This window comes from Poecilia reticulata, chromosome 23, assembly GCF_904066995.2.
Source record: "Poecilia reticulata chromosome 23, P_reticulata-male-v2, whole genome shotgun sequence".
Lineage (NCBI taxonomy): Eukaryota > Metazoa > Chordata > Actinopteri > Cyprinodontiformes > Poeciliidae > Poecilia > Poecilia reticulata.
The window spans coordinates 13,248,382-13,271,776 of record NC_088852.1 but is presented as its reverse complement, the minus strand read 5'-3'; the positions used below and the strand labels follow the sequence as shown (position 1 = coordinate 13,271,776).

The window sequence follows — 23,395 nt, the reverse complement described above, 5'->3', positions numbered from 1 at the left end:
TCTCTGAAGGAGAAATGAGCGCAACTTCCTCCTTCACAAGATGTAAACAAAAAATGCTGTAGCAGCAGATTTTAGCAGTTGTAGTTTTTCTCATTTGTCACTGGCAGAAGACCACAAGGTATTTTTCCAACTAGCGGTAAACTTGTGCATTTTTCTAGGTTGAATTTATGCAGAATGCCCAGCGCTATAGTTCACTTCCTGTTTTTAGAGTGGCCTCCAGTCTAAGTGGCATTTCCATAAGCATTTGAACCTCATCAGAGTTCATTGCAACCCAACCAGGGTTTTTAGAGTTAAATTGTGCATTCACTCCTCCCCAAACAAACCAGACTTTCTAGGCAAATGAGCTAGAGTTAGATTAAAGCAGATTAAACGGGGCTGGTGTGAATGCTCCCTTAAACACATTCATTCCTGGTTTCAGCCCAAACCCACCTTGAAGTGATTGTTGCTGCCTACCTTTCCCTTACCAAAGCACACACTTTCAGTTCGTCACTTTACGCTTAGTAAACTCCACATAATTGCAATTTGGAATTTATGTTTTCTTGATGAGCATATAGCTTCAAACATTACTCAATTTATAGTCACTTTAATTCTTAAAAGAGTAAGAAAGTAACCGTGGAGAGCAATAAATGTTCCTGCTCTGGATTGTGGGAACGTTTATCTTCCATCTGGTTATTTTTAGGTGATACATTTTGGCTAAAACTTGCGGGAGAATGCGGAGTCCCTTTTTCGTGGACATCCAAGATTTACTAGCTGCACTTGGAGCCCCAGTGGAGCGCTCCACCCTGCTGTGACTTCTTTCCTCAGTAATTGGGGGTCTTTGTAACATTTATTCAATTATTAGTTTATTAGGTTCTTCGGGGACTTTATGTAGAGACCAGCTGATCTCAGAGGCCCAAAGGCAGTTTTGTTTCTTGACAGCAAGCAGTGTGTTCTTCTGCCTAAACAATATTACCGCCACCTGTTTGAGGACAAAGTCACATTGGCAGGGTTTAGATGACGGGACTCCCTGACACCTCAACTTTTTTTTTTTTTGAAACCTTTGATTAAAAATTAAGGATCTCGCTGTTGGAACACCCTGCAGGACACAGGCTGCGTGTCCTGCAGGTTTTCCCCCTGATTAAGACCTTCAGATTTATTGGCTGAGGGAAATAATGGGAAACAGTGAATGGAGAAGTTTTAGGCCATTACTCACAGCTTTTATTGGCATGAGCTCTGGCTGGCACACAGCCAGTGACCTGCACAAAGGACAAAGAAAGTAACGCCTCTCCTGGCTCCTGGCAAGGAAAAGCACAGGAACACGGCTCGGGTGTAACGGCAGGAGAAAGTAAGAGGAGACGTGGAAGCGCTGAAGGTGAATAAGGTGTAATTAGTAAATAATTTTTAGAAGAGCCATCTCGACTTTACAGCGTCTAGCCAGGTTGTTCCTCAAGGTCTCCGAGCAAAAGTTCAGCTTTATATACAAGAAAGCAGATTCAGAATTGAACCATTTTCAAATTAAAAACCTTGTGCAAAGATAGAAACCTGCCCAGACAAACATCTGAAGCATTACAGCTCCAGGTTTGTCCCAATTAAGCTCATTATTCAACGATCGCAGAGTTATAAGATGAAACCAACGACGTCATTTTGGTCAAAGACATCTTGGCTGTGACTAAAACTCTGGCAAAACATATTCAGTGAGCTGATGAGGCACTGAACTGGTGCAAAGTGTTACTTTTAGCACAAATGACTGCGACATCTCAGAAAAGGTGCATCATGCTGACAGATAAACATGGGGGTGGTGGTGTCATGGCTGGGGCCACTTCACTTGGAAGACTTTCTGTATTTAATAGAGCCGTTAATTCTGAGACTTTTACCAAAAATGTACACCTCTGAATTGAAATAGTTTATTTATTTTAAAGACAAAAAACAAAATGAAGGTTTTGACTTCCAGGCTTACATTCAATAGAGATGCTGTGGTGTGATCCATAACAGGTACTTCAAACTCGTTTGACGCAGCTGAATTCAAACATTTCTGTAAAACAGCCAGATTTTCCTGAAAAACGCTCTTCATTTTAGTTATCCGAAACACGTGATGCTTGTTTGGGCTGCCAAGGTTGATGCAAATTGTTATGTTTGTGGGGAAGGTTTAGTTCTCACAAAGGAAAATGTTCAGTTGGGACAACTTTCTGTATTTTACTCTTTGTCTTGTATTAAATTCTAACATTTAGCTGTGGCAACAAAAAAGAAAAACAATAAATAAAAAATCGGAAGAAAAAATCTGCAAGGGGCCAAATATCTTTTCACAGTACTGCAGTGTTTTGTGTGAACACAGTTTTAGACGTCATCAGCTGGCTAACAATTTCAATTTACCATTCATGTGTTGTTTTCGGCTTACTTTTAAAAAACAATCAGTTGTGAATCATTTGAATATTCTGTTAAAACAATTTGTGCTTTCTTTCTTACGGATCATCACGATTTATTCCACCCATTAGTTCTTTTGGTAACATTTTATAAGACAAGATAGCACAAAATTTCTGACGTGTTTCTGTTTTGTCACTATTGAAAGACGGCAACTTTGTGAAATCTTGCGATTGGTTACTAAGCAGAATCAAGCCGTTTCCTTTCTCTCGTCTCTCCCTCTTAATTAGACTTTTTTTTTTTCCTTCCACATGCATAAAGTCATATTTATAGCTCGTTGCTCTTCCCGTGAAGCCGGGCTGCTATAGGCTCAGCATGTGTAAATGTCAGGCTCTCACTCCCACACAAGCCACAAGCAAACACGGAGTCTTTCCACACCAAATCCTCGCAGTGATTACATCTCTGTTAATTACCTTCCTTTGCAGTGGATGGACGAATTGATGCGAGCGCGAACGTGCAAACTTTGCCATATACAAACAAATGGAGGTGGTGGTGGGGGGGCAAAGTCAAATACACACTCGGTCTGGGCCCACGGAGACTGTTAGCGTCTAATTAGATCTGATATCTATGGCAGCCAACCTTACTGACATTGCTATGTTAGTTGTTTTTTTTTGTTTGTTTTGAGGAGCAGTGGTTTCATGTCTTGCAAAATGGATCATGACCCATTTATCTGTTTCATATTATAGCCACAAACTCCAGTAGTTTATTGGGATTTGAAGTGTCTGATGAAACACAAAGCATACATGAGTGCTGTTGTCCTGCTGGAGGCAACAATGGCTTTCATTTTGCTTCTCCTTCTTTAGGATAATATTGGTGAAGTGACTAATACCTATCCCACCTGAGCTCTTGGTCTCTGAGTTGTTGTGGATCTCTTGATATTCTCTTTGATTAATATTCTCCTTTAGCTGGAGACTCTAGTTTTTGGATGATAAATTGGAACATCTATATATGTATATATATATATATATTTTTAACAATCTAACCATGCTTTAAACTTATCCTTATTCTGCATAATGTTTGTTTTACTCAATATTTCATGAAACTCTCTAAGGCTCATGTGTCAAACTCGAGGCTCAGGGGCCAAACACGGCCCACCGTAACTTTTCACATGGCCCTCTACAAAGGACCACATGAAAAGAATACAACATAATAGTCATGTGCATGAATATCATTTTGTCAATCCAGTCAAAGCAGTTTTTGTCTCCATACTGCCAGAACACATCAGTGTGAAAAGATACTCAACTTTACTCAAAGCGATTGATATTGATATTTGGAGAGTTCAATAACGTAATTTTATAGACACTCTCTGCTACAGTGGTGTTCAACGTCGGTCCTCGAGGGCCGGCATCCTGCATGTTTTAGTTCTCTCCCTGTTTTAACGCACCTGGATCAAATGATGGCTCATTAGAAGGCTAAAGAAGAATACTGACATGCTGAAAAGGTTGTTTCTACCACTAGGGAGAGAACTAAAACATGCAGGATGCCGGCCCTCGAGGACTGACTTTGGGCACCCTTGCTCTGCTACAACCGGCCCTTTAAGGACGTTGATCCTGATATTGCCCAACATGAAAAGAAGTTTCACACACCTGCCTTCACAGAAACACGTTTGTTTTTGCATCGTTTTGTTTTTGAAAATCAGAAAGAGGGTTTAATAATAAAAAAATCCTTGCCACACATTTCAGATCTTTATTAAAACAAACAAACAAAACACTAATTTGTGTTGTAATATCTACGAACAGTTCTCAAAGAAGCCCACGTTGTTTTTGGATCTGTTTTGTTCCTACGTGTGCAACTTGTGTTGGGTATCATTTTAAAAGAGTCTCAGTCTGAGTTCATCAAAGTCACATTTCCCCCCCCGTCCGCATCATCCCAGAATAAAGTGAAGAATATCACCTTTAGACAGAAAAACTGTTTGTTTTTAACAATGAATGTGTCTTCATATACATTCATATATAGCTACCCTCGCTTTGAGTCCCTATAGGAGGAAACGCTCCAAATGCGCGATCTTCATGCGTTATAGCTGGAGGAAATTATTTGGAGAAGTCGTGACGTAACCTGGAGCTAAGCAGAGGAGGTGTGGGGGGGGGACATTTTTCCTCTTAGGAATACACACACAAAATATCTGCTGGTGACTACAGGGATCCAAGCTTTTGCACAACCTGTTCTTGGGGAAAACAATAGAAAAAAAAAAGTAGAGGAAATTAAGCTTCTGATGCTCCGATGGAGGTGATGCAGGTGAGATGTTAACCTCGCCGTTGCTGTGCGTAAACGTGAAGAGTTGGATCTGACTGAAACGAGAAAGAAAGGGAGAGGGAGAGGTGAAGAGACCGATCCAGAGAGAGAGAGAGAGAGAGTGAGAGAGAGAGCGGAAAAAAGCGAGAGGGAGGAAGGAGAGAGGGAGGGGGGCTGCGAGGCGACTTTGGCTGGCAGTGTGCGCCTCTACCTCTCCAGCAGCGGGAGAGATGTGCGTAACATGCAGCGGAGAGCGGTGATGATCGCCCGTGGAGCCGCCGTGCGCACTCGAAGAGGGAGCAGTCCGCTTTCCTGATCCGATGAGAGAAGCGAATCATCTAAATAAGAATTAAAAAAAAAAAAAAAAAAGGATTGAAGATGCAAGCAGCTCAGCAACTGATTGGGGGTTAATCGCCCCTCTTGGAGCTGCTCTGACGCAAACCCGCGCGCATCATAATGTTGTTTTCTTTTTAGTTCTTCTCTCTTTTTTTCTGGAATCCCATCTAAAACTGGACGATAAATATATATATTTTTTTATCTCCTGCACGATGAACGTCGACTTGCACGGACAGCTGAGAAGGAACCGGTGCGTGTCTGCGGGCTGATCCCCCCCCTCCTCCCCACCACCACCTCCTAACCCCCACCCTCCCGCTGTACTACCACCCCAGCCAACACCACCGCTGCACGGCTGTGTCGGTCCGCGACAAACCGTTTCCCCCCCACCCCCTCTCCCACAGACGCCCAGGATGCAGCTGCTCCGAGTTGCGTGGGCACTGACCGGAGCGGCGATCTGCTGCTTTCTCATCCTCCTCATCCACTCACGCCTGCTCAAGGAAGGTAAACCGCTCACTAATTACGCTCTCGTCTGTCTCTTACATGCGCAATTGTTTATCTCTCTCTCTCTCTCTCTTTTTTTTTTTTTTTACTTAAAAGTGCGCGACGTCCTCTGCAGTCAGATTTGCACTTTTTATGCTCTGAAAGCGAATCGGGAATTCGGGGTTGTTCGATTTATAGAAAAAAAAGAAAAAAAAAAGCATGCCTCATCAACAAGTAATCCGCCTCGCTTTTTTTTAAAGGTTACGAATAATTTGGGGATGAATTCATAAAGAAGCCCAATAAACTTCACAAACGTTTTCAATAGATGGCACTAGAGTCTAGCTTTAGGGTAACATTGAGGTCAAGCGGTTTTAATGCACCTATGTTCACCCTCTATTGTGTTTTCTCACCTCTTCTACCACCCAAATATTTATTTCCGACATTCAAGTCCCCGTCCACTTGGGCCTGGCAGACATGGTCACAGCATGGTTGAGCAGTTCAATCCCCTTTATTTATTTATTTATTTATTTATTTATTTATTTATTTATTTATTTATTTATTTTTTGGAGGGAATCGGATAATTAATGGAGTGTCATTTGCTGACATTCAACTGTGAATGGCATGTGGTTTAATGAGTCACAACTTGACTGATGTTTCCGCCTGGCAGATTATTCCCTGCAACCAGTCATTAATTCCACCTACAATGCGGCACAATAAATACAAATCACATCTGTCTGTGGGGAGATCTTCCTGCAAGAGGTTTGAGCTCACTTACTCCTTATGGAAGTCTAACGTTGCAAAGCTGAGGAATTACTGTACAATGTAAAGCTTGCTAAAAAACAACAACAACTTCTCCACTTATTATTCCCTTGATAGAAGCACACCCAGAAGGCAAGCAATCTGTTAGAGGGAACAGTCACGGGTTTCTTTTGTGGAATTTTTGAAAAGCTTGGCTTGAGATGACGGGCCGTCCAGTCTACCGCCTCCAGTACAATGCAGATATTCAGGTCATATTCAGGCAAACGCTTTGGATTTTACATTAAAAAAGGGGGGTTCAAGCAAAGAAAAATGGAGGCAAAACCAAACAGTCATTAGCTTGCAGATTTGTAAAAGATGTCAAGATGCATCCCTGAATTCTTATCACCAGATTTGGAAACATCTCTGTGTGTTTAGAACTATATGTGCGTTTGATTTTGTCTGATCTGCTTCCATATGGGCTTTATAACAGTTTTGTTGAGGGACAAAGTAAAACACACGTAAAACACGTGCTATTGTTCAACAACCAAGTCGGTGTATTCTACCTACGAAGCTACATCTTGGCTGTAGTCGATCTGGCAAATTCAAACTCATCACCGTTCCCTCAAAGTAAGCCCATCTCATTGCATATTCATCATCAAATATTGCAAAGGTGAAAGCCTGTGATGATCCTAGAAATCAGGTTCTTGTTGAGATTCATGCAACCCAAGAATGGCACTCAGGTCCTTATGGCAATAATGGCTGTTAGACCTTAAAAGACATTAAGTATGAAAGGAATGGGGTGGTACCCTTCCATTTTACTAGACCTGTGCGTCAGGTTAGAAGTGGAAAACTGGCTTTTCCAGTGGCATTTATTTGAACTCTTGTTTCGCCTTTCCAACTTTTCTGGCTACAAAATCATTTGGGGTAAAGGAAACTCAGTAGACATTCCAACTGAAGCCTGTTTTCGTTCCTTTCCAGCCTTTCAGTCTAAAACTGACTCTTGATAGCACTAAAGTTAAAATCAATCTCCCACTGTTGCGACTCTAAATTGTCAAGAAAGATAGTGACAATACTATAAAGGTTGAATCAGCTGCCTTTAGAGCACGGTGTAGCAATGATGGACAGTCTTTAAAAATAGCAGCCCACAACACTTGAGGTGAAACAACATGGTGACAATGTGCAATGTGTCCTTTGATGCTCTTGAGATCGCTTAGCCTTTTAAGTTTTAGACGTTTGGTTGGTATTACTTTATTTTTTAACAAATTACACCTGAGTCTATTTAAATAAGCCAATGAAAGCCATATGGCTGAAAAATATATCGCGATATAAGCGTTTACCAGTCTACCAATAATTGACTTGTTTTAGAGATTGAAACATCTAAAATGCAGCCGAACTGTTGATGTGACCTTTTGTCTTTTATCCACAATTTCCTCTCAATCCGTTGTACTCATTTTCTCCCTTCACTCCATTTTGATCTTTTTATTTTTTGTAATAGGCCATGGTGATGATACTGCTGCAGTGAAAGTTTCTCAATAGGTTGCTGCTAGCTTAGCAACTGTAAGTTTGTTGATGCCACCCACCTTACTTAGCTGGCCGTGAGATGTTGAGTGGCTAAACCCTTTCCTCTGCCTACAACCCCCAGAAAGCTGTGCGGTTCTGGATTGCAGTTCACTGAAATGATCAATATTCTGTCGTGCGCATTTTCTATTAATATTGATCACGTGTCTTTTGCGATATATGTCATAATTGTCCTAAAAGCAGGTATGTAGCTCCTTAATCCATCATGCGGGGATTGAAACCTGATTTACAAAAGGACTTTTATAATGTAGCATTTTTCAAAGAACACTTCAGTCTATGTCTTAGATGCCTTCTTTCTGCATCTGATATAGGCACCAAGAGTGCTAGTCAACCAGCTGCAGTTGGACGTTTGAGCCACAAGGTGAGGTAGTTCCAGCAACATGAAAGCTGACTTGGGTAAGGTTTGCTCAGCTTTGTGGTTTGAAGATGGGATGTAGCGATGGCAGAGGCAAAATCAGATACAAGATAATTTTGGTGTTTTAGTCAGAGGTCAGAAAGACTGCTTTGTGACCATGGTGCAGTACAAAAAGTGCTGCCCGTGGCTTTGTTAATGTGACGGGTGCTCATTAGATTCAGACCATCAGCAATGCTGAGTTTGTTGACAGGCAATGCAATATTTTTGACCTTGAGTGCTGAGTTGTTTGTCTGTATCATGTTGTGCTTTTACACCAAGGGTTTTTTTCCCCTTAAGCTTGCATTTCTTTGCTTTCTGACGAGACATCAAATAGCTTTCAACTTTGGGGGGGAAAAGCTGCTGGTCACTGTGCAGCACAAAAAAAAGAGAGAAAAGAATAGATGGAGTTTTAACTTCACTGTGGTTTTCAGCATGTCCCTTATTGAAATCCAATGGAGAGAGATGGAGATGAGTCACATAAAGGAGGGTTGAGAAAATGCACACTTTAGGCTGCAAGAATGAGCAAGGTCAAAGCTGGCTGTGAGGCCTAATAATGCGAACTGATAAAATGAATTCAAAGGACTGCATTAGTGACAGTCTTTTGGGGACGAGAATAATGAAAGACATGCACAAGAGGCCCAAAGAACAGACCCCTTTTAGTCTTTTCTCACACATCCCTTTTTGAAGAACATCCCGATTGTCCGACGCTACTGTCTCCTTTGTGAATCGGAACAAAAGACGGAGAAAAGCAAATGTATTTTTAGTTTCCTCTTTGCTATGTCACAGATTGATCGCCCCTGCTGTGTTTCTCATGCATGTAGGTGAGCGTGCAGATGCATGTGTGTGGGTGGTGTGTTATCAGATGGTAGCCCGTCGACAGCCGAGTTATTTTCAAACTAGCAAAGAAAGGACTAGTGAGCTAAAGATACGTCGTAATAGGGTATTGGTTGTGGGGAAAAAAAAAAAAAAAACAGGTGGTGAGTCTCATCAAATCAGCTCCTGCGCATGGTGCAAATCTTGTTGAGAGACAATCACGAAATGCAGAGATAGTGAATGAGGATAAGAGGAACAGTATGGTCTTAAAATGTGAAGGGATTTTGCACCATAATTCTCTCAAACTGTCCATTTCAATAATTCAGTCAATGGAGCAAATCCCATTTTGCTCTTCATTGGTCGAGGTATTTGTCACATGGTAATGGAAAGCCTGACAAGCTCGGCGAATTGTTCCTCTTTGCTCACGAATTGAGGCCAATCTAAGTGAAATTTGACTTGTTACTCACCGAAATAGACTCGTTGAGGCAGCGTGGGCGTTGCAATCGCAACTTGAAGGGGCACAAGGCTTTCAAAGTTCTGTGGATTCTGGTTCTCTCTTACTAAAGGAAAAGTGTGGTTGCTTTGGACTGTGTCTGAAATGAAATGTTCTCTTAATGGCAATTATTTTTCAGCATTGGATTAAACTTCAAGACTCCTGCAATTAGAGGCTTTAAATTCAGTTTTCTTGAATCTCTGCCCCCCTACTCCCTCTGAGGTTTATAGCTGTTTTTGTTTTTAAGTAATAAAGTTATTAATGCAGTTCTGCCCACCTCATGTACTGAAGCTGGTAGCATTCAAATTGTTCCGTTTTAACTAATAATTATGAAGTAAATTATAATTCCAAAATGTAATGACTAGAGAAAAATACATCAGCAGTTTTTGCTTTCTATACCTTTATTTTTCTCCCTCTCTCCATCAGACTCTTTGTCCACTTTCTGTAAATAATGCCTTATTAGTCATAAACAAGATACCTTTAAGTCAATAAAACCCTACCAAATATCACTAGTTGGTGGCCCAAATAATAAACACAATAAAGAGGCATATATAAGCACCTTCTGGCTATCTATGTAAGATTTTGTTTTTAAGTGTCGCAGTGGTATGGAGGGTTGAAGTCAAACCGCCGCTGCTACAACTCTTAGCTTCCAAGACAGGTAGTGACAGCACAAAGTTTGTCTTACGTAAGGGTAAGCCGTCTGGCTTTGCTGCTCGAGGGTTGGATGTAGTGGTGAAAGACAGTCTGTCAGATCAACCGGCCACGAGACTCGGGGCAGAAACACTCTGGGACACAGCGGAGGATACGATTTGGTTGTCAATTTCTGTCGTTTTCACACGTTGGAGGGACAATGAAGAGCTTCAACCAAGGAAGCAGCTACAAAGTGTGTTTCATTTTCAAATTATGTAGATGTGTCATATGTACAAAATGTTCTTTCTTTAAAGCTAGCTTTATTAAAGATGAATTGACAAGCAGAGAATCAACTTAAATCAAAACATTTTTGGAAAATAACATGGAGTCAGTGTCATTCCCACTTGATGAGTACAACTTTCTTTATTACATCCCAGTATTTCATGTTGCATTCACTAGTCTTTTTAATGGTTGTTTCCTACTTTGGTTAAGAGGATACAGTTGGACTTACTAAATCATTTTTGATTGCTCTGCTCTGTTAGAATGCTTTTTTTGGAAAACAATCAGCTCTTTTAAACAGTCGTGACAGCAGTCATTTTACAAATTTCTGCCAAATCTATTAAAAATCCTTTTGAAAACAGCTTAACTGCAAGTACCTCAAAATTAGGCTTGGAAAAAAAAAGTCTTTTTGCAGTGTCTGGCGTACCAAGCAGACCAAAGTTGTGTCCTACCAGTGGGAGGTAAATAACTCCAGGTACAACCACAGGGTTAGCCAAAGTGAGCCGGGCTAAAATAGATTTGTGCTCCCTCACACTGCACCTGACATCTGGCAGCTTAAGTCTGTTTTCATTTAAATTTAGCCCGGGAATCCCTCTTTTAAAAAAAAAAATAAAAAAATAAGAAGAGAGAGACGCTAAGGATTGGAATGACGTCCTTTGGCATGGCTGCGCAGCTCGGAGCTGGCGCCTCAGGCAGATTTAGGTCAAGCGATGGTAAATGCTAGGTGTCATGTGCTGAACATTTGTGGCCTGTGGAGAAAGCAAGATAAAAAGAAAAGCACCTCATGTTTTCGAGCAGAACCCCCATTGGATGGCACATTCCTTTACCTCTAAAAAGCCAAATGCCAAACATTTCAACGATGTAGTCAGAATGTTCTGCCGGTTTGTTGACATGCTCTGACCATGTTGCTCCTTTGGAAACCGTTCCTAATCAAGCCACCTTTCCCAAAGACTTCAGCTGAAAGCAGGGGTCACATCCAGAAAATGAACTGCTCCCCTTGCCTTGCTTCCCGCAAATGGGGAAACAAGTTCATTGAAGACTTAACTGCTTGAACAACACCGTCACCACCATGCTTTACTGAGGGATTTACGATCAGACAGACTAGAGTTCTCAAATAGTAAAAGCAGATTCGAAATCTCCTTCCTAAGTTCTGATTGTGCTGACAGTTGTTGCTATTTTTTCTTGCGACGTTACTCTGTTTTGCCTTCTTTTTCCTTTCCTGTAGAGATTTCGGTTCAGCTATTTAATTTCATCATGCCATCTGTGGTTGCCGCGTCTTGTTTTTCCCTTTTTTTTTTTCCCTCTGAATATTAATTCAGTTTGTGCCACAGTTGCAGAATGCTGAACGCACTTCAGGCGGTGTCGTTAAAAGGCAGTCGCAATGTCACAATCTCCATGTTTTACTCGATAAAGTCCTCGGTGTATTCGGGGCCCCTTGCAGCACTGAAGCACGTAGGTAAGCATTTTTCCCACATGTAATCTGCTGTAAACTGCTTCAAATTGAGCACAATTTATCTGTAATGGCCTGTATCAGCTGCAATCTATATGGACGATGCACATTAATCAATACCTTAATTGATTCATTAGTTAAAGGGTTTGTTAATTAAATCACTTTGATGAATCAATCACAGTTGGAGCAGAAACCTGTGGTGGTTTTTCAGCGTAATCTGAACTGGGGCTAATCATCTTCCCCCCTTCCCCGGTCCTCCATCACAGGTCCTCTGTGTTGAAATCTTCAGTGTGTGTTCACGGATCTGTTTTTCACAGCTCCTATTGATTGTGGGACAGTAAAGAGTGTGCACTATTGCACCCAGTTTTCCTAAAGTTCTATCGATTCTGTTTTGGCAGTGCTGTGGGACAATAAAAAGAGAAAATGGCAGCAGTTGAAAAGGGAGACTAATAAAAAGGCGGCTGTGTGTGGATGCTCTGCGGGTGCTGGCTTTTTTTTTTTACTGGAGAGATTCAGTGGCCTTCGGAAATAGGGATGTCAAAGAAGACATGGCCCTTACACACTTCATTCCCTCTCTTCCACCCATGAAGTACCGTGTTAAAGTCCCCAAGGCCCTGCAAATCCAAGCTTGAGGACAAAGATTTAAAACCGCTCTGTAAAACCTCGAACACGCAACGCCATGTCTTACATCCTCAGGGCACATTAACCTAACGCAGATGCAAATGATTAAAAAAAATGTAAAACCAGTGCAGTTTATTGCAACACCAATCAGTAAAATGTAGTCGGATTGCTCAATGTTCACGGAAAGACGGTGCAAACTGCAGAAGGGATTGGATGGTTTTTGTTACTGCAGCTGTATCTTTAATTAAAACCTCACCCTCCAGCCAGGGAATCTGTTCTGGTCACTGCGCTCTGATGAAGCTGAGCTGTATGAATTAGTCATGTGGGTGCAGGCACATATATATACTGAATGAAGGGAGAAGACTGGAGGACAAAAAGAGGGAGGAGGGCTGGTTGTTTGAGAGGTTAGAGTCTAGTGGCCATTTGTCTATCGGCTTGTCAGTCGGTGAGGAGAAAGATACCCTCAGATCAGCATTTTCGTCCAAGGGAGGGCGGATTCTGTTGGGCCTGTTCTTGCTACACTGGCAACATGTCCATCACAGGCACCTCTCAAAGAAAAGCGCGTCCCTCCCCTTAGATGATCCAACGGCGAGCTTACAGCGGGATTCATCGGGATAAACAATCTCAGAGTGCCGATTTAAAGGACTAGAGCCAGAACCTCCCGTCCATTTTATACATACTCCTGAGTATTGATTGCATGACCACCGGGGGGTTTTGGGAAGAGGCTCGCGCGCGACGCTTCCGTGCGTTCTTGAGGAAATGTCGGGTGAGAAGTGTGTTTACCCTTCTGCAGTTTCAATTTGTGCTTTCATGCTGTGTCAAAGGTAGAGATGAGGTTATTCCATCGTTCAATCAATCGCTTTGTCTCTGTTCGTCTGGCTAATCGATAGCTACTTAGGAAGTCTGATCTTCTCTGCGCATGAGATCACAGTCACTTTGAATGGATGCAGAAACGAGGTTTTTCTGCCCTCACAAAAGCATGGCCCCCGGAGGCCATTGTGACACGAATGTGGCGCCTGTGATAACAGGCTCGGTCATGCTTTATGGATCCAGTGTGTTTGAGCTATTCCTCCATTTCCATCTGAGAGAAGTGTAGGTTTAATTTGACATTAGCTTGGCTATAGTAGATTAGCTTTTTGTGCCGGAGCAACAGAATATTACCAATGCCACGCTGCACCACCGCAACAAATCGCACGCTACTCTTTAGAAAACTAATGGAGGCAGCATCGATTCGAACAAGGCCAGCCTCTTGCTTTGTCTCGCCTGTCAGATTGTGTCTAAAGCAATTTCATAAAGATCATTATTTTCTTTCGCGGGATGTCTCGGAGCCAAACGAGATCCTCCTTCGCTCGCTCCTTGCCTTTTGTACCGCTCGTGGCGACAGCTCTTATGGCCCAATTGAAAACGAATTAGAATGGAATGACACATAATGAAAATCACCAAAAAACATTGGCACGTCACATCCCTTTAGCTTGTTGCGGCCTTGAATAGATTGCTTGTGGGTCTCCAAATTCCTGTTCGCGGGGCCCGGCGCCGTAAAAGAAAATGGGTTTAGCTCACTGTAAAGGACAAGCCGCATCATTATGGGTCATAACAGGCAGTGCCACTCATTTATCTTCTAATGCTATTAAAGGTGTTCAATGGGAAAGCAGCTGACATGGGTGTTAGTCATGCAACAATGTGAGAAAATTCATAAGGTTTGTCTGCTTATTGTCATTGATGTATTGGATGGAGCTGTATCGCGGGTTACTCAGTTTCAACGGCTTTGCTCGATAACTCCTTATTTTTTTTCAAATAATTGTTTTCACGGTTGCTTTTATTTTACAGACGAACCAAATTTGAAGTAGGCATGGGTACAGATTGTCTCAATACACTCCGGTTGGCAGCTGCCAAAGAGTTGAGAAGGGAGGCCGGAGGTGTACATGCTCATTTGAGATCAGGTGGAATTCTGACCTACTTGTTTCTGTTTTTGTGTGGCGGAGTGTGCGTTCAGGCACATTTTCCAAAATAGGATTTTAGGGTAAATCTTTAATGGTTTGACATGTGCCGTGTTCACCGTTTGAAATGTATTTAAAAAAAACAAAAACACCTGGTGTGTGTGGATGTGTACTGTTTTAGGGTCATATGCTATCAAGACTGTAGTGTTTGTAGAGAAGAAAAATATGTTAGGAGGAAAAAGCTGATAACTGTAAGGAAAGCAAAAATATACCATTAGCTAGATGTAAAAAGTTACTTATTTTAGCTTGGTTGAAGGACGTAAAAAATCGTGCAATCAGTTTGCCTAATGGTGCCTTCAAATCAAGTTGTTCATTTATTTTCCACAATTTGTCAACTTTCTTTCCTTGTGCTTTTGTAGTCAAAGAGTTTGAGATGGGCGCCAACTGATCAAGGCAAATCTTGAGCAACTTCCTGGTTGTGTGTTAGGAAGCGACATTTGGAGGTTTTGAGTTAACTAAGAGGCAATTCATCAATTATGGAGTGCAATTTGGCGTCGTAGGTTGGATTTTTAAATTTTATTTCATATGTTCCAGCTACATTGCTTTCTTTCGCCTCAGTTAACAGCCCTTTTTTTCTTTTACATTTACATCATTGTTACATATAGTTTTATTCTTTTCTTTACCGCTCTGCTGATACAACAGCAGGGAATGAAAAAAATAAAAACGAAAACAAAACAAAACAGCAAATCTGCTTCATCATAATCATTACGGTCCATTCCACATGGGAGAGAGGAACTTCATTATTGTACCTGCAGGGACTGTTAAAGCCAAACTCATGAATACAGAAAGCTTTCTTCCATGGTGTGCTTGTTTCCCCTTCTGCGTCTTTTTTTTTTCTCCTCCCCCCCTTTTTCCAAGTCACATTTCCTCACTACAGATGCAATAATTTACAAGCCATGCTCTGTTCACTGCCATAGGTGCTAAAGTAGCTGAAGTTTATTTCCTTGCTGTTTGTGCTCTAGTGGAAAAGAGTAGGAAGGTAGCAGCCTTCCTCAGCCTAAGTAATGCAGATTTTTCTCGACTTGGTAGGCGTTGACGCGTTTTTCTACATCGCTCGTCTTTCGCGGCGCTGACTTTTTCTTGCCTTCACCTCTTCCACACAGCATGAACATATTTTATGTTTCAGGGTTTACTGTCGGCATGGAATTCACATGAAGGGCATGAATCAGCCCAGATGGCATTTCCCCCCCCCACACAACATGAAATGGTAAAAAAATAAAATAAAAAAAAAGATGGAGGAAAAATCATATTTTAATAATTATACGTTCAGCAAATGAAATATGCCAGGTTTGCACATTTGCCTTGCTGAACAGACAATAAATTAAATCTCTTGCTCTCCCTCTCTGCCGCATAAGCCCAAGGATAAAACCACATCCAGCAAGGGAAGAAATGGGGCTTGTGGAATGCAGGAAACAAAATGCCCTTGTCTGAATCAAACGGCGGAGAGGCGAAACACTGACGGGTCCTGGTGGCGCAATTTACCGCCCGCGTGAGCTCGGCGCCGTACCTCGGAGCACATCTGTGTGATGGCTTTGGCGTGTGCGCGTTACGGGCCTGCTTTTACCTGGAGATGAACACAGAGGCCGCAAGTGTTGGCACACAAACACGTGGAGGTGCACCGAGCAATATGAATATGGGGATGCAGCGTGGCAGGCAGACCGTATGCGGCGTCTTGTGTTTACTGTGATACGTCGCAGAGCAAATTTTCAATTCATCCAACGGGTCGCTCTAGAGTGTTTGGGATGCTGCGTGGGTTCGTGTGCTGTGATGCGTTTGCACCAGGGTTTCTCTAAGGTAGTGCGGGCATTGATTTGCGCTCACAACCACAGAGGCAGCTGTGTGTGTGCGCTTATGCATGTGGCTCTAAAGATCGCTTCTGCGTACACAAGGTTATTCATAAATTACACATTAGAAAGACCGAGCAGTAGTTTGCTGCTTTGCCGCTTTCTCATTACTTAGAAGACTCATAAACGACTTGCAGAGGCAAATAACTAACTTTCCCTTCACCTCCGTAGTGAGGGCTGGGCGATGTGGCGGAAAAATGGATCATGATGTAAACGTTTCATATCAGATGATATCAATAACGCTTGGTTTGTTTTTTTGTTGTGACCTTTCCTGTTTTATCCACGCCATTGTTGTGTCTTTTTAAGCGGTTATGACACAGGGTATCGAAACCTTGAGCTGCTAGCACACATGTTCCTCGACAAGTTGTTGCTAGGTAACCAAAGAGTGAGTGAGTGAGTTAGTTGATCTCACCAACTTTGGTTATCTGGCTTTGAAAAGTTGAGCAGATAAATCCTTTCCTCTGCCTGCATCCCCCAGAATGCTGTGCGGTTCTGGATCGGAGTTCAGGGAAATTATTGAATTTTCTACTAGGCATATTATAAGTTGATATTGATCATGTGTCTACTGCAAGATTCAGCTCTGGAAAGAAAATAAAGAAACCATTTAAAATGATCAGTTTCTCTAATTTTACTCTTTATGGGTAAATGTTTAAGTAAAAGAACATTGTTCATTTATTCTATGAACTGCTGACATGTTTCTAAAATGAGAAATGGTCAAAATAACAAAAAAGATGCAATGCTTTGAGATCTCAAATAATGCAAAGAAAACAATTTCATGTTCATTTAAAAACAAAAATATATTTTTTTTAACTCAAGAAGAGTTCAGAAATCAATATTTGGTGTAATAACCATGAGGTTTTCAATGGGGTTGAGTGCAGTGGGCTCTTAAGTTTTTTTTTCTCCATAGCTCTACATAATTGGTTTATTCTTCAGCCTTACTATAATACAGCAGAAAACTATTTCAGAAAAGAGCATGTTAATCTGATCCTGCTGCTAGCATGTCTAGCTTCCTCTACTGCTTAGTAAACTCTTGAACCAGTTAAGCTCTGGAACTGGGTTGGTGGAAAAAAGCAGTGAGACCTTCTCAGACTTTTCACCACTCTGAGCTACCTGTAGGGATGGATTCACAGCGGACTCATTGTGCTGCAGGGTGTGGCTGACTGGTAGAGCTTTTACCAGCTGTTGCTTAGCACAGTTCCTCAGAAGGGAATATAAAAGGAGAGCAAGTGGAAGATCACATGATTGTTCGCACTTTTTATGTGATCCCCGACTCTCACCGCTGTTGCTATGGGTTTTCTCATCGCACTCTGTCGCCTTGCTGGAAGGCTTACATCCCTACATACTTACCTCCACCTAATGAAGATCGTCCTGAGCCCTTCGCTGCTCCTCGGAACGCTTCACTGGGTCAAACACACGTTTCTCCGCCGCACTCCAACCTGATTTAAAGTCTGTATAGAAAACTCAACTAGTTCTGTTGCCAAAAATACAACATACGTACCTTTGACATCAGACGGCTTCTTACATGCTAAACGATGGAAGAATAAGATGCACATCTGCAGAATTCACTGCAAGCCGTGTGGGTTTTGCTTGGAGGCAAGTATGTGTGAGTGTGTGCGTGCTTGCGTGTGTGCATGCGTGTGTCTGTGTGTGTGTGTGTGTGTGTGTACTGAAAAATCCATGTCAGCAACTTGATAAGCCGACACGAAACGTGTCACACATCACATCTGCGAAACGTTAGATTCACATGCCACTCCGCTGCCGCGCGTTGACAGACGCAAGGTATTCCTGGTTCTCAACCGAGCACTTGACATAATCTCTTGCACGTTCACCCACGCACGCATGGGCAGAACTGACGTCATTAAGGCGAGGCAGAAGGAAAACCGGTGATATCTCAGCCCTAATAATCTCCGATAGGGTAAACAGAGCACGGCCACCCACCTGCCTTTTGGCCCAGGTGGAACCACTTGAGTAAATTGCCTCCTTAATTGATGGACTTGAACTGGTTGCAGTGAGCTAGGTGGTGTGTGTGTGTATGTGTGTGTGTGGGCGTGCGCGCGTGTGTGTGTGGGTGTGCGTGTGTGTGTGCGTGTGTGTGTGTTTGAGAGAGAGAAAGACCACTACCTTTGCTGCTCCTGCTGCCCCTGGCTAGGGAAGCTTTAATAGTGGAAAGAAGAAATCTGTCAGCCGATAATGAAATAATTGGCACAAGCAGTTACACACGTGAGCACCCATGTGGCATACACACACACACACACACACATGCATGCTGACAATGCATTTAAGTGCTAGCACTAGCAAGACACTCTTTAGAGTTTGCACTTTCTCTCCACAGTTGAGCATAAAGACACACACACACACACATACAGTCCTGGCAGCGAGGGCAGACAGAGATGTGAACAGGCCTGATGCACCATTTCCTCCAGTTGTACTTACAAATGAACTTATCCAGTGGTTGAATATGGACACAGTGTGACAGCTAATGAGGTGGAAATTGACAGACAGATAAAATGTAGGAATAGAGGGAAGGAAGGGAAGCGAGACGCAAAAGGAAAGTGTGGGAGAAATTTGAATGACGGAGGCAGTTGTGGGAGGAAGAAACGAGTAACAGGTTCTTGCCAATAGTTTGCTTCCTGAAATAATTTTTTTTGAAGGAGGGGTTACCATGGCAGCCCAGGTAACGTCAGACATGGACCGATGGCGCTAGTAGCCTCTACCAACACTAATGAGAGGAAAAGACAAGGGGGAAAAAAAGGATTCTGTTCAATTTAGACGTCAGTGTTGTGTCATTAAAAGGCGAATTTATTGGCTTCTCTTCTGAAGTTAGATGAAGGTGACTCAGACTGTATTCCCTTTGGACTGAGAATTAATCAACATTTGAGAAGCTTATTGCTAAAAATAGAAGCAGAAGCGAGAAAAAAGTTGCATTAAAGTTTGATGTCGAGATGTTTATTTACAGCCTACAAGTAGCGGGAAAGTATAGCATCTTACCAGACATTTACTGTACATTCCACTGCTGAGAGCACATAGGTTGCCTCTGTATGATGGAGTGTGAATTTTTGAATATTTTGAAGTATGTCAAGTGACACAACAACCGACCTTTCCACAAACAACCCAATATGGTGTTTTTTAAGCATTCTTTGAGTGAATTGCAAAGTTAAAGTTGTAGCAGAAAAAGTTTTACTTCACCTGCCACATTTTAGGTGGATTTGACCCTCTCTAGATGTTAGAAGTAGTATCTTTCTTTATTTCTTTGTGGCATAAATTCAACTAGTTGCTGAAAACCTTTCTGTGACATTTTGTTCCAGCTTGATATGACAGCTTCACATATTTGCCGTAGATTTTTTTCAGCAGTACGTCTGCGACACGAACCTCCCATTTCACCACACTGGCTATTGTCACTTTTTTCAGCTCATTCTCTGTAAGTCTGACAGATAGATTTTGCATGGAAATCTCAATAGATCAGCAATTTCTGAAACAATCAGACCAGCCCATCTGGCTCCCACAACCTCGGAACATTCAGAGTCATTTATATCCCATTTCTTGCTCGAGAAACTCCTAAATACATTCAACATTTTGAAGGCAATCTCATGTGAGGATGTTTCCAAAAACTGCATTTCTTTTAAAGAGATTTAGTCAAGTTCCCTCAGGGCTCTTCAAACGCAGACGTTACTTGATTTCACCTATTTGAATCTAAGAAGCTACTTAATTCAGAAAATGGCACACTACTCAAGAAAAATGGTTAAAAGCAATACTTTGTAAAGCCTACAAATACCTAATGGATGGTTAAATGTTTCTGTTTGGAAATTTGCAACAAAAGATATTTTTCCCCTGGGATTAGCCCAATGGTCAAAGACAGGAAAAGTTTATGCTAAAAAGAGATTTAAGCTAACAGGTGCTTTTCTCCTAAACAACTTCTCAGAATGAACAAAAAGTTGCATAGGCAAGAGTCAGTCAAACATGTATCTGGACAAAATAATAGCCACAAATCTAATAGTAATGGCTTGGCTCCTAATTATGCAAAGAAAAACTAGCTATTTAGTAGCTAATGCTAATAAGGAGCATTAGCTCCTTATTAGTAGCTAATGCTAATAAATAGCTACTAGTAGGATTAGATGCCAGCATTAACTACAAGTAGCTGCTACACTTAAGGTGCTATAGGTGTACGGATAGTACTTTAGGATACAACTTAACCTTAAATAAGTTTACAATACCTTTAAGGTTGTACAGCACCATACATATAGGTATTAGTTTAAATAGCTAGCATGGCTAATGGGTTTTTGTGCTGGAGATTCAAAACAACTGCTATAAAAATTAAATGATTGTTAAAACTATTCACATTTTTTCACATTTCCTACTACAAAAAATGTTGTGTGTTTATTATGTATCACAAAGACGTATTGTAAGATCCGTCTCAATGTTTTGGGTTGTTTTTAAGGGATTAGCTAACCACCCCTTCCAATGTTGCTTCTGAAAATGCTACAAAAGATGGCGGCGGTGCCACGAAGAAATTTAGGAATCATAAAAACGTCGGCTTCAAAGCGGGTCCTTACAGCTGAGTATCTGTTATAGCAGTAAATGGCCTTTTAAGGAATCACTAACTCTCTAGAGTCCTGTGCCAAATGTTTAAGTGTGCTTTTTGTGAACAGAGCCAAACGGTCCATTTTATGAACTTCCTCTGGTTGTTCGTGTTTTTAAGGATAGGTCAATGATTATTTTTGCTCAGAATAATTGTAATGTCTCAATGATCATGTAACGTCACGCTACCTAACGTGTATGGCCTATAAAAACCGTCGCACCTGTGAAAAGGAGTAAAACGAAACATGTTAGCGGCGGCATGCCATGCCTGCTTTTTGAGTGTTTTAAAGCAATATATAAATAGTAGCCTTAATTAACTCTCGTTCCATCCACAGTCACATTTCACAGTGCTCTGGGATGCGAGAGTTTGGGTGCACTTACTCAACAACCTCAAAATAGACCCACAATGTTGCTGTGCAAGTACATGTGTCTTATAGTGCAGCCCTGTGGAGACAGAAGAGAGGACACCGAGGGAGCAATGTGTGGATGTAGTAAGAGTGCTTGGTGCAGATGTGGGAGTGGTGTGCCAGGGGGCCGTGCAAGGTTGCACAGTGTTTGTGTTGGAATTGCAGATGCATGCAGGCAGACTTTCTTCAAAATGCACCTACACGCGGCTTTGTCTGATGAGAAACATCACTTACTGTGTACGTTGACATTAAATGTGCGTGTTTGTACGCTTGCGTACTTCGAATCCTGCAGTGCAACCAGTCAATAATTACCTCAGACTTCAGGAGCAGTTTTCTTTTTTTGAAAAAAAAAATCCCAAAAATGACAAAAATATAATGTAAGAGAAGCAAGTGAAGCAGACTCACAGCTTCCCCCACACAGCGCAGTTACTGCAGAAATCCAGATAAGAATGTTTCCTCTCTTATTCTGCTAACATTGCTCTGCATTGGCTGTGACAAAGCCAGAATACCAATTACGCTGCCTTGCGTTTTCTACCTGAGACAGACATAAAAATAAGGTTGGTGGGAGCAATAAACAGCAACGAGAGGACAGGGTGTCGGATAAGAGCATATGTGCTGTATGCAGATGTAAAGGTTAGATGGTTAAACCGAAAGAGAGAGCGACAAAAGCTGTTGGTAGATGTCCACTATAGGGGTCAGCCATTTTGTAAGTGGTGTCTTAACATTCATTTTATTATCAACTACGTGGAAAAATCTATCTTGTAATATAGGAAAAGTAGATCACTGCAACCGTCATGACCACTTTGCCCTAAGCTGATGAAGCATGCTAATGTTAGCACATTAAAATTAATTACACTACTGCAAATTGTTGTTCTTGTTAGACTCAACTGACACTGTCCAGGGAATGTAATTTCCCAGACAATTCATTGTTGTTAGCAAAATTATGAGTTAATGGCTACACATTATCCATCTAATGATGTTTCATATGCTGATGAAAATTTTCATCTCGATACATCTGAGGACTTTAGAGATTATCATTAAATCTCAGCAGTGTTAACCTACCCTACTAGAAACCCAATACCTCTCACTAAGGCAACAACCTTTCCGTTACTTTTTTGGGTAGCTAATTAATGACTAACTTGCAGATCTTTGATAGACTGACAACACAGCTACAATGCCAGGCTACTGACGTTTCTGTACCGACAGTTCAACGCATGGTTAAGCCAAACTGACTACCCAGACAGCCTTTGACTACAGCAAATTTCACAAAAGCACCCTCTCCAGTTCTCCATAGATTAAAGAGTAAAGTCAAAAGTTATGAACTGAAGAGTCGACACAAAAAGCAACTGAAGACAAGCCTTTGAAATTAGAACTCAAGTACTGCAAGATTACTTCAGCAAAAACAGAACAAAAATGACGTTTGCTCAGCATGGATGCTCAGTTGTATAATAAGCCACTTTTCCCATTTGGGTGAATTTGTCAAAAGTCATTATGATGATTATCTCAATGATTATGACAGTGTGGTTTAGCATTTGGTGCAGCTCTGTCTTAAAACCTTCTGCAGTTCCACACCTACTGAGCAAACCAAACCCAGGTCTCTTCACCAAGTTCATCCCTTTCAGCTCAAATCCAAGGATTGATAAGAAACATGCAAACATTTTTACAGAACATGTCTTTTTTTTATGGTTTATTTATCTGGAAAATGCAAAAGATGGTCATCCTCGATGGTCATCTTATGCTCAACTGATGGCTCTGGATCTGTTCTGGATCCTCTATGTCTGGCAACAGTTCAGTTTTCTAAGGTAATTTTCCCAAGGCCAGTGAGAAACCTTGAACCAGTGAAGAAAACCTCTTCTAACTGCAAATCAAAGCACGAATTGTTGATCAAACTGTCGAGCAGAATTTACGCTGCTAACCAGATGTGGAAATGGAAAACCTCAGAATACACAGTGATAAGAGTTTGTGAGTGGCTTACTCTTTTTTCCTAATACAAAACCAATCGATCATGCAAAGAAAACTCAAAATCAACCTCATTTTATACTTGATAATACAGAGAAAGTTTTCTTCTTAAACATATTTTCTTTTTGGGACTACTTAAGGCCTCTAAGTGTCCTGATAGCTCAGTAGCGGT

The 23,395-nt window shown here is 41.6% G+C and overlaps 1 protein-coding gene and 1 long non-coding RNA gene across 3 annotated transcripts in view; one reads left to right on the top strand and one right to left on the bottom strand.

Annotated features, from left to right (window-relative positions):
* tafa5a (TAFA chemokine like family member 5a) overlaps nt 1–23,395 on the top strand; it is a 160,398-nt gene that overhangs the window by 45,494 nt on the left and 91,509 nt on the right. Inside the window, exon 1 of one of the 2 annotated variants that reach the window (XM_008401148.3) lies at nt 4,964–5,466. The exons of the other annotated variant lie outside the window; for it this stretch is intronic. Coding sequence (XP_008399370.1) covers nt 5,376–5,466 — 91 coding nt within the window. The 5' untranslated portion in view covers nt 4,964–5,375. Of the gene's footprint in view, nt 1–4,963; nt 5,467–23,395 lie in introns of those variants that run through there. 2 annotated transcript variants of the gene reach the window in all.
* Nucleotides 4,070–13,050, bottom strand: LOC145550159 (uncharacterized). The gene is made up of 2 exons (XR_014086038.1): nt 10,147–13,050; nt 4,070–4,967 (listed from the first exon to the last, which is right to left on the bottom strand). It is a non-coding gene; the product is annotated as an uncharacterized LOC145550159 (long non-coding RNA).